At 33.4% G+C, this 17790-nt stretch overlaps 1 protein-coding gene across 1 annotated transcript in view; it reads left to right on the top strand.

Moving 5' to 3' along the window:
- TRDN (triadin) overlaps positions 1 to 17790 on the top strand; it is a 132005-nt gene that overhangs the window by 75807 nt on the left and 38408 nt on the right. Inside the window, exon 5 of the mRNA XM_012734005.1 lies at positions 14165 to 14224. Within this exon, the coding sequence (XP_012589459.1) occupies positions 14165 to 14224 (60 nt within the window). The remainder of the gene's footprint in view (positions 1 to 14164; positions 14225 to 17790) is intronic.

The raw sequence follows: 17790 nt of genomic DNA, 5'->3' as shown, positions 1-17790 counted from the left end.
GAAGAAATGCATTTTATTACATTTAATATGTTATAATTATAGTCAGACTTATTACAAAATACAGCATTTCTATTTTGTCAGTCCTATAGTATATATTGCTATAAAGCTACTATTAATAAGTGAGGTATTAGAAATATCTATGGATTATTTAGAAAGTCTGATAAAGATATATTACTTCCAGGAAATTCAGAAAATGATCAAATCCTAGGATAGAAAAATGCATTTTTGGAAAACACATTTTTTGGGAAATAGTGGGGTGACAATTATTTAGCTGAGAAATTATCAACATTGCATTTCTTACTGGTTTCCTATGTTATTTTAAAATTAGTTGGCAGGAGATTTTTTTTTATTGAATAGCATTACCATAATAAAAGTGTCATCCATGTGCATATACATATGTATATTCATAAAACATATATGCAGTATGCATATATGTGCATAAGATTTTCCACACTCATGTATTTAAAAGTAAACACAATTTGATTTTTTATTGAACTCTATCTATTTATAGCTATAGATGACATTTATCCAGATTTAGGAATGATTTTTAAAGCTTTATGCATATCATAAAGAGATGCTTTTCTAATAGAATTTCATTTGTCAGTGACAAAACATAAATGTTTTTGAAGTGCTATAATGTATTAATTAATCTTTAGATTCATTTAATTATGGAATATAAAATAAATTTAAAACTTTTAATATACACTTTATTTTCCTAGAGAAGCATGATTGTGTAATCAAGAAATATTTCCAAAGGTAAAAATATATTGCTCCTGGGAAAATATTTTATCAGAGATGTAGAATAAAAATATGAATTCAAAGAGACAGGCAAAATTGTAGAATCTTCAAGTGTCAGAAAGGAACTTGTTATATATTTTAAACTCAAAATGAACAGTCTCAGTAAAGCACTTAGAGTCTATCAGCTTGAAAATACTTTATGATGAGAAAGTTCAGATATTATTTTCAAAATGTGAAAGAAGTAGAGACTTCCAGTATTTTCTGAAGGAAAGTCAAAAGAAAAAATTGAAGTCACTATAATGAAAATGAACATTTTGATACCTAGATAACCCTTGGATTCTGATAAAGAACAAAACAGGGAGGCCTGTGATTACACTGTGGTCAACAACGTAAGTCCTTAGATAATCTTTTGGTTGGAACACTGACATTTTTAAACCTTGAACAAGTGCATTTTTCAGTGTTTTAAAATGTATCATGCAATGTGCTAGGTGGAGGAGAACAAGTAAAATCTCATGATAACATTCCAAATCTGATGAGCAAAGTTTGTAAGATAGTAAATAAATGACAATAATGTAGTTTTTATATGGTATTCCTAACAAATGGAGTTGAATATCCCTTACTAATATGATATGAGGACCTATGTAACATTGTTAAATTAGCTAACTTAATTGCAAATAAATAAAAGGTTAATTACTTAGTATAAAGTCAGGAAAGATCATATTGAACAGATTGGTCAGTAAGCAATTGGTATTTGATTTTTTTTTTTTAATTTTAAATAACTTGATATGTACTTGTTCATTCAGTTAAATATTGAGTGCTTGTCTTTTTTTTTTTTTTGAGGTAATATTGGGTAATATTGGTTTAGAGCACTATATGATGCAGAGACATAGGTTCACACTCAGATGTATACTACCATACCACCCATAATCCTAATCCATAACCCACTGGGACACCCCCTCCCTTTCTTCTCCACCTTACCTCTTCCCTTCTGGTATTTTCAATTTTATAATCATATATTTTTTTTTAAGATTTATTTATTTATTCATACAGAACTGGGGTACAGGCCAGAGGCTCAGGGGCGGTGAGAGGCTTCACCAGAGACAGAGTGGGGAGCAGAACAGGCAGATCGATGAAGTACACTGCTGAGGGAAGCAGCGGGCGGGTCAGGAGAGGTCTGGCTCGCCATGTGGTCTCCTCCGGGGCAGGCGGCAGGCGGGAATCGAACTCATGCGGAAGTGGCTTCAGATTCTTAGTGCTGTGCTTTAACCCGCTGCGCCACCAGGGAGGGCCTATAATCATATTTTTAGGGTGTCTTTGTGGTTTGGTTTGGTCTGACCCTTTGTTTTGTTTATCTATATTCCACATGTGAATGAAACTTCTGGTATTTGTCTTTCTCCTGTTTTATTTCCTTATCAATATCTCCTACAGGTCTATCCATGTTGCAAATCACAAGAAAAGTGTTCATCTCTTTTAGTACTGAGTATTCCATTGTGTGTGTATAGCACCTTCTCTTTTTTTCTTTTTTTTTTTCCTTTAGAGATTTATTTATTTATACATACAAGAACTAGGGTATAGACCAGAGGTTCAGGGGGTAAAAAGATTCACCATAGACAAGAGTGGGAGCAGAACATGCAGATGTACTGAAATACACTGCTGAGGAGAGCAGACGGTGAGATAGGAGAGGTCTGTCTGCTGAGTTACATGAGTCACCTCCCTGGCCAGGGATCACACTGAAGCTGCAGTAGTTGGCAATAGCAGGATAGCACTGAGACTTAACCCTGCGCCACCAGGGAGGCCCTGTGTCACATTTTCTTACTCTCTGTTGCTGGGCACTTAGGTTGTTTCCATACTGGTTATTGTAGACTGCTGCAATGAATATAGGAGAGTATCTATTCCTTTCAATTAATATTTTTGTATTTTTTAGGCATACACTTTGGAGTGAGATTGCTGACCTATTTTTAATGTTTGGAAAATGTTCCTGTGGTTTTCCATAGAGGCTAGATCAGTCTGTATTCCTTCCAATATTTTTTTTGGTCCATTTTCTTCCGTACCTAGGCCAATACTCATTTCTGATCTTTTTGAAATGGGTCATTCTCACAGGTGTAAGGTGGTATCTTATTGTGGGTTTGTTTTGCATTACCTGATGATAAATGATGATGAGCAGTTTTGCATATGCCAATTGGTCATCTGTGTGTCCCCTTTAGAGAAGTTTCTATTTCTCCTACCCACTTTTTTAGTTTTCTGTTTTTTTTTTTTTGGCTTATTCTTAATACCTCTTAGATATTATTCAACTTTTTAGTTGTATGATATGCAAATATTTTCTGCCCTTTAGTTGATGTCTTTTCATTTTAATTATATATATTTTTTTTTCTGCAGAAGCTTTTAATTCTGACTTAGTACCATTTGCTTATTTTCACTTTTGTTTTCCTTGACACTGGAGTTGAGTCCCCAAAGACATCTATGAAGAAAACCTTATGGAGTATTTTGCTTGATTTCTGCTATGTGGTTTATGGTTTGAGGTATTATACTCAGGTCTTTAAATCCATTTTTGTATGTGGTATGAGATAGTGATCTCATTTCCTTCTTTTGAATATAATTGTTCAGTTCCATTCCCACCCCCAATTTAACAGTAAATGAGCAATTGAGATAATAGCTAAGATAAAACATTGTGGTCAGTACAAATTTGATAATGACAAGGTTAATACTTTATATTTTTTCCATGTTAATTTTCTTCATTATCCATAAATATTTCATGTCAAAAATAAAACCATGCTAATGACACAAACAGCTATACCCACGTTCCCATATCATGATGGGAAGCAAAAATGCAATATTTAATCTGAAATGACTATTTTGTCTAGTTTCTTCAAAACAGACATCTTAGTAGTTACCCATTTTCTTTCAACTACATATGTTTCTAAGAAATCTAATATGATTTTGTGCTGATATTTCTATATTAATATTTATATGACACTGATTTTTCAGATTAAATAGTCACAAAATATAATTCTTTGGTGGGCATGTAGCATTTTAATTTTTATGTACATTCTTAAGTACAGCATAATGTATATACTTTTAAAATACATATTTACTTAAATTTCACTCTATAAGAAATCTATAAGAATAATCATTGTAGCATTTATGTCCTCTGAAATACATTTATTTGGAAGAAAATAAAATCTCCTAACAAGAAATTGTATTTTTGAATGCCATTTCCTGATATCTAGCTTTGTAAAGTGAAGAAAAAAGTTTTTATTATTCAGAGCTATGTACACTCAGTATTTTGAACAGGGAAAACTGGTCTTCAGTTTTAGGGGTATGATGAACTTAGGTATGAAATTACCACTTGCCTTAGAGGAAACAGAAGTCCTTCTGCATTATACTTAATTTCCTTGCTTCCTAACTACTTACTCTTTGAAAAAAGGAACTGTCCTTAAGTTTAAACAGGACCCAGATATGAATGCTGATATCTGTGAGATTATATCTGATAACGTGTCAATAGGAGAGAAAGAGAAACTCTCTAGCTAAAGCAAAACAAATTACATGCTCCTTATAGTCCTGTTTTTAAATTGCCCTAAAGCTTCTCAGGTTGAAAACAGTCCAATAAATTTAAACTCAGTTCTTTCATTGTGTATTTTTCTCACTTTATTGAAAACCACAATAACTCTTTGCAGTCAGAGTGCATAAGGAAGAGCCAGGAAACCTGAGCATCATAAATATTCAAAACTTTAGGATGAGACCATTCAGAAGGTTGTATTGCATCACAGGGAGTAAGATAGATGGACATGTTTCCCTGCCAGCGATTTCATTGCATCCATCTTTCCTGGCAGCTTCAGTGGCTTACACCAGGCTGAACATTAAGTGCATGAAAATATGGTGAGTAAAAAAAAGAGGGAGAACGGAAAGGTGACTAAACTTGTTAAAATTCATAGACTCGGAATATTGGTTACTAGGTAGGTCCTAGTAGTATTGTTCAGCAGGTCGATTTATCTTTGTCTCTCTCCTCTAAATAAGGCTAGATGAAAACTCAGCTCCATTACTGCACTGCTATATGGTGCCCTTAGACTGCAGAAGAAACTCAGTGATTTGTCTTCTGCCTGCCTTCCTCAAAACTTTGAACATAATTGCAGCAAACTCAAATGTATACAGTGAGGAGGTATTCTGCTTGGTTTCCCTTTTGCCCTGGCTAAGTCATTTAACTTAAGTGACTCTCAGTTTTCACATCTGTGAAACAAGATGCTAGATTTATTTTCCAGATATCATATTTTATGACTCTATAATGTAATTATTGGCATGTAATATATTAAAGTTGTACCAAAAGTTTCATCTTGGCTAGCTTAAGCAAGTCAAAGCATGAGTTAATATCTTCTATGAGTTATTTAGAAATTCTAAGCCAGGCCCAATCTAGACCAAATGAGTCACAATCTGCATTTTACGAACATACTCATAAGACGTTTACTCATAAACACATTAAAACTAGGGAAAGATTGATCTAGACTAGTTCCTACTTCTGGTTGTGGTTCTGAAACCACTGGAGAACTTACTCAAACGAGAGATCAATAAAGGATCTTTCACCAGAAGAGATTAATTGATCAAGTTTGGGCTATAGTTACCAATGTATTTTAAAATCTCCCCAGATGACTCTGATGGGCTGCCATATTGATTTGGTCTAGTATATCATCAAATATAAGACACACTCTAACACAGTCAAAACCGCATAAAAATTGGTGTACTCCATTAGTAATTACCTTATAAAAGATATTATTTGTAATAATTTCCTCCATTGTCTAGATTATAAACACACAGGGAAACATCTCATTTTATAGGAGAGAATAAAATTCTAAAAGGAAAAATGGATTAACCTGAGACTAGTGAGTTAATTGCAAAAAGGAAATTGGGCAGCATCATGCTATATTTATTTTGAAAGTTTTGTAACATACACATTTTGAAAAAAATATTTTCTTGGGAAAGTTTAGCTTATTTTACAATATTTTATGAGTCAAACTTAAGAAAATAAGTATGCAACTCATCTATATTTTAATATTTACTAATATATTTAATAGAATATTTTATATGTGATTTTATATGTATATAGAGAGGCTATTTCATCCAGATTTTTAATATATATAATTTAAATCCTAAAATTAATCCTATATTAAATATGTATCATATACACAGACACACACACAATTTAAATGTTTAACAATCTTGGAAGGGAGTTGTCCTTAAGATTTGTCTAACACTATATGTGAATTGTAAGACCACTCAATCACTTGCACTAGGTGCCTCAATACCTAACACTAGGGGGACAAAATATTCCTTCTGTACTATTTATTAATGGTTAATCAGTATACTTGCCTCAAAATTTTATAGAAAGAAAGTAATCAGAAAATCATACAAAATGCATACACATCATTTGATAAATGTATCTAAAATAATGAGAATTCAGTAAAAATGTTTTACCATCTTATTCATTAGCTACCAAAGAAATAACTAGATCTGGCTTGGTAGCATAACTACAATTTGTGCTTTAATAACAACAGGAAATATATTACAAAGAGAAATTTTATATTCAAATAAATTGTTCGAATTTTTAATATTAAAGTGAGAAAATTTGTAAGAAGGCAATTTATATTGTCCAGTGCTTGTGAAATACTAGAGAAAACAATGATAAAATGCATGCTTTGAAATCCATAGCCTTCATAACAATTTAATAAACAGGTTTGTCACCTCAATGAGTCTGGCTGGTTGCTTTGGTGATAAAGATTATCCTTTTAACTTCTTGCATCTGTCATGTTAAAACCTTTAATTTATTATATTTTAAATTTATTTACAATTTGTCATATTTTTTGAGAAAAAATTATGTGCTGTAAATTGGCCTGTAAGCCCTAAATAAAATTATAAATATTTAATCAACATCATGTTTTATAATCAAACAATAAGCTTTGGTATGATTCTAAGTAGACAAATACTGTCATATGCAAAATACATGTAATATAACAAAAATAACTCTGAGAGCCTTTGCTATGAAATAAGGTCATTACTTGAAATCACTTAGTACACTCTATTTTCACTAATTTTGATTCCTTTAATAGCTTCTGCTAATGACCTTTCACTTTCTGGCATTCATGCCTTTTCATCCAAAGTCATATGTGAAAAAGTCAAGCTCAAGTCTTGAGAAAATGCCCTGGGTTGTTATCATCGGTACTGTGGCAAACAAGGATTTAGATGAATACATTTTTACAGAGCCAAGCAGCCTAAAGATTTTACTTTTAGCTGGAGAAAAACAGATTAGAGTAACCAAGTCAGTAAAACAAAACCTCATTACTAATTGGGAGTTTTAAAGATTTTGTCTATTGTGTAATTTTATATTCCAGTGGGACATTTAGCTTAAACTATGAGGAAAACAAAATTTTCCCATTACAACAAAAATTTCCAATTTTGGCCACTAAGAAGATAAAGAAAATCTATACTTGTCTTCTCAGCTATCCAGCATAAATATATATAAGAAATGCCAAAATTTTATGATTTTAACCACAAATATATAAGCATGTAATAATAGACAAAAAATGCAGATTATTAGTGACATGTCATAATAATCAATAGGAAATGCTGAGAAACTGTAAAGGTACACTGTTAAAAATGCTTAATAACCTTAATTTGTTTTTTATCATTCAGTGTTCCACAAAAATAAGAGAAAAATGTAATTTTATGTGTTTCAGCTTACAAGTGTCTTTAGCATTTTTATTTCTTTAAAAACTCAAATTTTCACCATTCCCAAGCATATGTAACAGGAAGTAAAAATGTTTATAAGTACATTTAGCTTTAAAATTTGCAGTTATACTAATTTTAGTACTATTTTCAGGAAATTCACTTTATCAACAAATATAACTAATCTTACTTTTAAAGCGTAGAAGACAATTCTACAGGCAAAAATGACAGTCAAAAATTTCAGTAGCATCTATACTTAGATAAGATAAAATGAAATTACAATTAAAAAAAAAAAAACAACTCAGAGGTGGAATTTACATCATAAGAGCGCTACAACTACCGGAAGAAACAACACATGGATATATATGCACAAAATGATGGACTCACAAGTCATTAATAAAACTGAAAGGAAAAATTGACATAACATAATGATACTGAGCTATTTTGATATTTTTCTTAAAGCTATAGATATATACACAAAAGTATAAATATAATATGCGATAATCAATGATTAACTAAACTAAATAGACTTTACAGATAGCTCCACTAGGCTCCAAACAAAAACATATGCACCTTATGTAACACCATCCAGCATTAAGGACAGAATATTAACATGACAAGCATACTGGAGGGAGTTCAGGGATTTAAGTCTAGTAAAGCAAGTCAGAATGACAAAGGTAAATTTAAACATTTGTATAGCAGAGGAGTCAATAAAACAGAATACAAAAACTAGGAGGCACTAAAAACAAAGTGAGGTTTGTGTGGTTAAGAGGGTGAGAGGAAAGATAAATCATCAAAGGGGCATAAGGAATGGTGTGGGGAAATGTCAAGAAACAGAATCTAAAACATCTGCTCTTCTCTCTCTCCTCATATTCGCTTATATTTCCCTGCAGGTAGAGAGAAAAGTGTTAGGGGAATGCTTGGAATAGCGATCAAAGTTGAAATACATGTCTCACATCATGTGGAAGATACTTGCCATCTCTGAAATATTTTCATACCCTTATACTGTTTCTAACACAGTAAAAGTAGTGAAGAACTGATTTACACTCATTAGTTGAGGTTACCAGTGACTCAGTGGAAATCGGAGCCCTTTCTTTACCTACTTGCATCATATTATTTTCCTAATCCCATTTTCAAAATTTTAATTTCAATGTGTACCTTTTAAGGACTGAAAATGCAGTGGTGGTTACCAGAGGGGAAGCAGGATGGGGTAAAAGGGGGTCAGTTGCTTGGTGGTGGATGGGAAGTAGACTTGGTAGAGATTAGAATGTAGAGTATGCAGTTGTGGAACTATAATCCTGTGCACGTGGAGTCTGAATATGCTTGTAAAACAGTGTTACTTCAGTAAGAACTAAAAAAGAAAAGGATCTATGGGCTGTTTCACACCTGGTTTAAGATAATTTTGACCTGTTTCTTCTAAGCTATAAAACATTCTTTCAGATTTACTGTTATTAAAATGGCTTATGATTCCAGCTAGCATCTGGTGTTGAGACTTTTCACCTCTTCAGGGACACTGGAATCTGACCTAATTGCAAAACACATGTATCCAGTGGTGAATGATCACTGCTTTGATCCTCTTTGTTCTTTGTATCTTGCCTTGGTTCTGGCATAAGTGAACTTTTCATAAAATGATGTCATGATGTTAAGTGCATCTTTATACAATTATCCATTATTGTCCTTTATGTAAAGTGGAGGAATTCACCTAACTATGCATTTTATTAAATTACTAGAAATTAGTATTAATATAATATAGGGAAATTTATTTTTCTTTGAAGTATGTTGAAAATTATACGGTGATAACATTTCTACCTTTAATGACTTGGATCTTTTAAATATAAGTGAAAATAGCAACTGAGTATAACACATCAACTATCAGATATCATCAGCTCATGTGACAAATATGCTTCTGAAGACTAAATTAGTAGATTGGTGTTGCTTATTTGAACAGGTGTGTGAATGGCTGTCCTTTCCTGGCTAAAGTGTAAAGAGAATTCATTGAGTTTTTCAGATAATCTGATTGTTACAGCAGAGATACTAATGATGGAATTCAATCACCACCAAAAAAGCAATGTTGCAATAAAGCCTGCAGAGAGACATTTTTTTTTTCAAAGATTTATTTTTATTTATCTAATCATACAAGTTTGGGATGTAAGCCAGAGGTGCAGGGGGATGAGAGGATTAACCACAGACAGAGTGGGGAGCAGAATAAGGAGATTTACTGAAATACACTGCTGCAGGGAGCAGCAGGAAAAATAGGAGATGTTGCATGTGCCCTGTGGGTCAGCTCCAAGGCTTGGGATAGAACTCATGACACAGTGGTTGGCAATAACTTGATAGCACTGAGGCTTTGACCCTGTGCCACCAGGGAGGTCCAAGACATTTAATGTGTACTTGTTTTGAATCATCAGAAATATTTTCTGTATGCAAAGAAATGTAGGTTCGTGTATACTTTTACAAGATTAGCTTATAAATATAGTTGTATAATTGTCTCTAAGAAATATTAACAGACTCCAAGTTATTTTAGAGTATGGGTGGGTATATTTTAACTTGTGACTCCCACCTACAAGAAATCTGTAAGGATCTTTGTTTGTATAAGGCTGCAGCACAGAATCAGGAAAACGAAAATTTGAAGCTTTGATCATTGTGTTGTGTCTACACTGTTTATTATGAAATAAAAATATGCTGAAGTATATTGCCTTTTTCAATATAATTAGTTTTGTTGTTACTAAGGAAACAGGACTACTAGGTATTCAGCATGCCAGGATTTACCTCTCACTGGAGTTTTACTTCCTGTCCATATTTGGGAGATGTAGGCGGAAACCAATTTCCCATCTTTTCTTGACCCCAATCTTTTTGAGATTTCTCTCCATTTAATGTTTCTTCCTTTAGGATGGATTCCTACTCATTTCAATTCTGGTTACATACTGGAGGGCATTCACTTTTGTAGGATGCTGCTTTCTACTCAAGAGCTAGAGCTAAGGATGCCGAGGTTTCTACTGTTACTGCTTCTTTCTCTGAGGGGCAATTTTTCCCCTACCTTGCAGGAAAGCTGACCAAGAACTGATAAGGACTCTTCTATCCCAGAAACCAGCACCCTGTTCAACAGTGTCTTTTTCCAAATTATATTTTTAAGAATTATTTATTTATGCAAACAAGAACTGGGGTAGAAACCAGAGATGAGTAGGGGTAAGAGGATTCACCAGAGAGAGTGGGGAGCAGAACAGGAAGACCTACTGAAATACACTGCTGAGGGGAGTGTTGGGTGGGTCAGGAGAGGTCTGCCACACCATGTGGGTTACCTTCCTGGTGGGGGATTGAACTCATGCTGCAGCTTCATATTGCTGCACTTTAACCCATTGTGCCACCAGAGAGGACCCAGCCCCAAATTAGTTTAGGTAGGAGACTCTGATAGGATGACTCTGGCAGGAAGGCCTTCAGTACCTAACATGGCAGAAGAATCTATCTCACTTCCATCCTCCAATATGAGTTCCAGAATCGTTCTCTTTTCTGTGTCCAGCCTGTAGATATCAGAGGAACACATATACACTCTAAGATACACTCACTTGTTCAAAATGAAAATATATATTCTAAATAAAAAATTTAAGGCCTTTTCTTGTTCTCAGTGTATTATTTTGTGCAATTTTTTAAATGGAAAAGTTTGTCTACGTTTTATACTGACATAAATTTATGCTAAGGAAAAGAACGTATTTCTTAAAAGTGACTTCCTTAAAACATATCCAAAGATCACTCTGAGTCTTAGGTTATGTGCTTGCTTTATTGACCTGCATTACAAATCTTCTCCCCAAAATCTATTGGTTTAAACATGAAAAACAAATTTGATAGTAGTGACAAAAAACTATTTCAAATTCCCTTTTTTTAAAAAAAATTCATTTGTAGAATATTTAACCCTGTCAATGACCTAAGATTGTAAAAACCCATTTGCTCACCATTTGAAATACATCAGGGCCACGCCCAGTGGCCCAGTGGGTTACACTACATCACTCTGAAGCTAGCCACAACCAATTAACAGGAAGTTTGACCCACATGGGGCATCAGACCTCTCCTGTTTCACCCATTGCTCCCCTTAGCAGTGTACTTTGTCGTTTTGACTCTTCTGCTCCCCACTCTGTCTCTGGTGAAGCTTCTCACCACCTCTGCACCTCTGGCCTGTACCCCAGTTCTGTATGCATAAATAAATAAATCTTTAAAATAAATAGAAATAGATCAGCATTGTTCAATAGTAATGTAATGTGAATCACATATATAACTTAGTATTTGTGAGTATACTCACCTTTGAAAAACTAAAAAGAAGAATATGAAAGTATTTTAATATAATAGCTTATTTAATTCAAAATTTCAAATAGGGCTTGCCCAGAAAAGCACTATGATATTATGCAGCTATGTTTTTTTTTTTTTTAAAGATTTATTTATTTGTGCATACAGAACTGGGGTACAGGCCAGAGGCTCAGGGGCAGCGAGAGGCTTCACCAGAGACAGAGTGGGGAGAAGAACAGGCAGATCGAGGAAGTACACTGCTGAGGGGAGCAGCGGGCGGGTCAGGAGAGGTCTGCCATGCCATGTGGTCACCTCCGGGGCAGGCGGGAATCGAACTCATGCGGAAGTGTCTTTAGATTCTCAGTGCTGTTCTTTAACCCGCTGCGCCACCAGGGAGGGCCCTATGCAGCTATGTTTTTAAGATAAAGAAATTTATTATACTGAATTGGACTCTCTGATTGTGAGCTCTGACTTAGCAAAGCAGAACCTGGAAAAAAGGTAGTCAAAAGAGAAGATCCCTGGCAGGTTTGAGCCAAGGGGCTTAAACCGAAGCTGTTAACCACAGACGACATTGTTTTGCTCTGCCTTGGAAAACAGACCACCTCTGGGTCTTCCGATGGAATCATACTAGTCTATGTGACATTGATGGATTGGAATTTTATTTACATCTGCAATTTATCTTCACAGCAAATCCTTGGATACTATTTATTTGAAGGAGGTGGGATAAGTAGCCTAAACATGCTGATGCATAATTGAAACTATCACATTCAATATATAAAAAAAGTAACATCATGACAATATGCAATTAAAATAAATCTATTAATGAGGTGTTTTGCTTTTTGTGCTTCAAAATATTTTTGTACTCACACTGATAGCATCTCGTAGTTTAGACAAACAATCTAGCATGTCCTTAATCTGCACACATCCAGTGGATAATGCACTGAAGACTGTAGATATACTTAGTGACAAAAGGTGATTAGGCTGATTATCTTGCCTCTTCAAAGCAGTCCTAAACTATGAGTTCCCAAACTGGGGTCACTTTGTCCTATGGGTGGCCTTTGATGATATCTGAAGACAGTTTTTATAGTTATGATTAAAATGTATGGAGACTATATTCACCTAACAGGTAGATACTGGGGTAGCTGCAAAGTCCCGCGAGTGCATGTGATCTAGCCTTGCCCCATTTCCAAATGATGATTTGCCATACCCCCCAAATGAGTAGAGACTCTGCTTTATAAGATTTGGAGCCATAGAGAGAAGGGATTTAAAAACATGGTAAGAGAAGCAAGAAGAGGAATATTTCCTTTGCCCTTTGGAGCTCTTTTTTTTACATCTGTAGTTTTTTGTTTATTTCAGAATGTTATTCAGCCTCTTACCTTGCCTTCCCCTCCACTGCTATAGTCAAAGTCAGGGATGGGATGAAGGTGGAGGAATATCCCTGTAATAGTATGACGCATAGAGGTGGGGGGCAGAAAAGAAGTGGTTGCTTGCTTAACAAGCGAATGAAAGTCAGTAACTGGTTTGTTAGTTTGTTTTTATCCTGAAGATAGCTAGGATTTTTTAATGTTTTGGCTTCATTTTAGACATCTGGAAAAATTACAAAAATGCAAATTAAAATTTACAAATGGAGAAGTTAAATGTATACAGTAATTAGCGTCATCTCAGACCATCTGTGGAATAAAGTTGCAATAAATAAATAAGTAAACCTCATTAGCATTTTTCTAAGAAAAGCTATGATGCTTAAGATTAAGTCACTTCTCAGAGGTAGTAATCATATTGGTAAGTTCTAATCTCAAATTTACTTCTTTCCAAATTAACTGCAAATTCAGAATTAACTTCATTTTCTAAGCCATAGCAATATATGTGTACTGACGCCAGCATCAACAGAAATATATTTGTTAAAATATGATAGGGAAAAAATGAAGCAACTGACTTATTCTATGAAATGTGTTATGTCTACATAATTATTGACTAAATGCAATGCCAAATTCTGATTATAAACATAAGTTAAAGTTAATATCTCTGAGATATTTCCTAGAGTTCATTTCATGAATTCTTAATTTAACATGTAAAAAGTGAATCTTCCTAAATCTAAATAACAGCCTTACTTAGGATTCTTAATTTGTATTTCAAGTAACTGAAATAAAGCATAATTTTAGTAGGTGATCAATTTAGGCACTGAAAATGGTGACAGATCTCCATTGATGTAAATTTTTATTTTTTTTCAAATAACTTTGAGTAACTACAATTTTCTCCTACTTTAATAAGTAAGTGATGGGTATAACAAAATATTAAAAAGATTTTCTCTTAAATTTCTATTTATTAAATATGATTATTTAGATTTCATGGTGGAATGGTAAGGTTTAAGTCATAGATATGTGTTAAGCTTTCTACATTTTCAAAGGAGAATTTCTCAATGTCACATTCTATTTTTCACTAGATATGCATAAAGAAAAAGCTGAAAAACAGGAGAAACTTGAAAGGAAAACACAAACCAAAGGTAAATATTAAATTTTTTGAGTTTATATAAATTTTTGTTTAGTACAGGTATTTTTGAATACCTGTATTCAAAAACGTTCATATTTGTGGACAAATCATTGATTTATCATTCTTTTAACATTTATAGTTATTAAGTTTCTTTGCAGTTTAGTTAATTTCATGCATAAATAACAGATATTTAATGACTACAGTCAATATAACTTCACAAGTTTGAGATGATCTTTACAGCTTACTGAGATTTTTTACTTACTTGCAATATGCGTATGTTACTAAAATAAGATATAGTTTAATTTTTGTTAGCCTGGAGTTTTTTTGTCTTATAGTCCTTAGGCATAGGAATGCAGAGTTCAGTCATGACATTGCCTCACTGCAAATTGCCCTGGCCGTACAATTTTGCACAGCCTCCAGGGGTATATTGAGAGTGACAACATGAAGATTAATATCCATTTCAACTGAACTGAATCCAGTAACTACAATTTTGCAGTAGAGGCATATTAATAATGGTCAGCATTGTCTTGTTCATCTTACAAGCATCAATTTTTTGGGGGGTGGGCCATGTATTCATAGGATTTTAAAGAAACTTATAGAACACAAAGACTTTCAAAGGGCATGTCTAACTATCAATCTCACATAGTTTTGGGTAATTCAGGACCAGGAAAAATAAAAGATATGTATAGATATAGTAAGCATAGCATTTATTTAATAGAGACTGAAAATTAAAGTATCTTCCTGGGTTAAAATTAGATGTTATATTAAAAACAAGCTAATAACAAAATTTTCTGCAGTGAATTTACTATAGCAATAAAATTACTTTCTCACTGTTGAAAATTGTAAAGTTTCAAATAATAGAAGTTCTATTAAATAAATGAATCTATATTACAATGCAAATATATGTAAATATATTTCTGCTATATATTTTCTTTTTTGTGTGTCATGTTAAACTCATTCTGCAGATTTTGTCCTCAATCCTGATATTTGAGTTTGTTCCAGATTGGTCAGTCAAATTAACACAATGAGGAACACTGACACTCAACTAACGCAAATTGATTTTTATTTGTACTCAGAGTACTAATGTCTTCTAACTGTTTGCCTTCCTTTTTTGGTTCCTAATTCCTTTGGTCGGAGAAATTGGACACAGCTCTTGGGTACAGATTGACTAAGTTAGCTATGATTTAACTGATTATGTGAATCTATCTGCTGGAGGTTAAACAGAAACTCAACTGGTTTCACACGTTTGGGGTTTCTGCTGTTTTATCTTGCAGACAGTACTATTAATTTAATGGCAGTGCTGCTTGAGTGGATGTGGTGATGCAGATGGCAGCATTTGCATTTTGGACCTGGCTCTATTAGAATCATGCTGTAAAGACTTTGAGCAGTGGGCTGTAGAGTGAGTTTATTAAATTAGTGAGTCTTGCATAATTAAAACAGTGAATTTGGCTGAAGTTTAAAATAAATTTCTCAAAGGCTGGGTTAAAGACTGAATATATTTCCTGAACAGACCACGTATATTTTGGGAAAGTGAGTTTTTCTCAGCTGAGGGAAAATGGAGCTTGAGCTGTTCAACTGTAATTTGAGCTTCAAAGACAGTTTCTTTTTTTCCTCAATTATTCTGTATGAATAATAGAGATTTCATTTTACTTTTTTGTTTTCTCATCCACATAGAATGTCTGCTTTTTCCCAAATAAGTTCAGTGAAAATGAATGTGATTTGATAAATGTTCAGATATGCAGATGTATTTTCTGTTTGCTATGTTTCATATCAGTTATAGTTATACACAACAGATAGTTAAGAAGTTAAGTTGTTATCAAAGCATATTTGAACTCGTATAAGAAGAGATACACTATTTTAAGATAAGGGAAGTTTGTGATGATACCTATTACCAACAAATTTCTGAGTTTAAAAACAATCCATTATGTCGATGCTGTTGTCTTTTGGGTAGAGATAAATAAATTTTAGTAAACTTAGAAGCTAGATCACATTCTGATATCCTCTTGTGATTTTTTTTCTTCTTCTTCTTCTTCAAGGACTCATAACATTCTCCAAAAGCATAGGGTGTGAAGTCATTAGAAATTTCCTGGAAGTGTGCATAATTTGCTCATCCAGGCAATATGGAAAAACTAAAGGATATAGAACTCCAGAGAATATACATTGTCAAAATCACTTATATAAACGTGCAAATTAATTCATTTTTAAAGGGTTAAAAAATAATGTTAGTTCTAAACAAAAATAGTTTAGTTCCCTTTCAAAGAAAATCAAGAACTTTTTATAATTATCCATATTAGCTAAGTGATTTTTTTTAACTCATGAAGCCAAGGCCACTATTTCTACTTTGCCCTTCTGTTTATTTTGTTTGATAATTTTCAATTGAAAAGTGGCAAGCAACATTTTCTTAGAGCTGAAAAGCAAACCCTTTAATTCTTAGTCTGGCAAGGAATGCTTAATTTAGTTTTCAGGCATTATAATTCTTGATATGTTAGTGAATAATTACTTTTGAATTAACTTTATTTCTTCCACATAAAAGAAGCAGTAATTTATTTTCTAAGTGTAATCAGAATGTTGTGTTATTTGTGACTTTGTGCTGAAGTAATACATGAATACAGTGGAATATTTCATATTTTTAGAAGAAACTTCACAGCATAGTTGAACTTTTCCTGGATAATCAATATGATGTTCACCTAATCACTGCTCACCTAAATGGCCCCTGGTGAGCAGGTAGAATGAGTCTTCCAGGCTGCAGAAGTCATGTGCAATAAGCAATTTGCTCTGGTGGAAGTTAGCCTGAAGGAAGTTGATTCCATTCCAGAATGGTTTTTAATGAAAAAACTTTACAGGTCAAAATGATTCTGCAGAATATACTTGTTTTTAAAATCAAATATTTGGGAATATATTTCCTTGTAATCCACATGCAATTATTTCAGCTTGAAATGGGTCATTGTAATGTCAAATTCATTAGATGTGCAACAGTTGAAGAATTTGCTAGTGAACTTCACATGAGGCGAATCTATGCAATGCCCACTGTAAACACACCCACAATAAAATAAGGAAGGTGGGTTAAGAGGGCCAATTATAGTAAATGGCAGCTAGATGTGTAGTAAAGATCATGTCAAACTACAATGCCTTATACTGGTCTGTATAAGTATAACAAGTGCAGTAAAAAAATTAAAAAGAATAAAGACAACAGTTATATCATCATTCTGAGAAAAGTAGTGCTTTAATATTTCTTCAGGATTTTCCTCCACATGGATTCATATTTATTGCTTTATTTTGCAAATGTTGTAGCTCAGATACCACTTATTGAATGCTTCTACTTAACTATTAAGCCTATCAATTACATATGGAGTTGAACAAGTCAGAAAAGACTATAATAGAGTGGTAAACATATAATTAGATGAAAACATAATAAAACTCCTAGAAAAGGGAAGCTCTTTAACTTTGCAAAATAATAGGTGCCTGCTTCCTCCATCTGTGGTGTTTGGTGTTTGGATAAAGAACTGGCCTCAGGAATGGGGAGAAAGTTCACATGGCAGAATGTTTGCTTATATTTGGCATGTAGTCAACATTAGAGTG

This window comes from Condylura cristata, unplaced genomic scaffold (assembly GCF_000260355.1).
Source record: "Condylura cristata isolate star-nosed mole 26May11 unplaced genomic scaffold, ConCri1.0 scaffold00001, whole genome shotgun sequence".
NCBI classification, from domain to species: Eukaryota; Metazoa; Chordata; class Mammalia; order Eulipotyphla; family Talpidae; genus Condylura; species Condylura cristata.
Note: the sequence above shows the minus strand (reverse complement) of the source record. Positions and strands in the feature narration are given on the sequence as shown.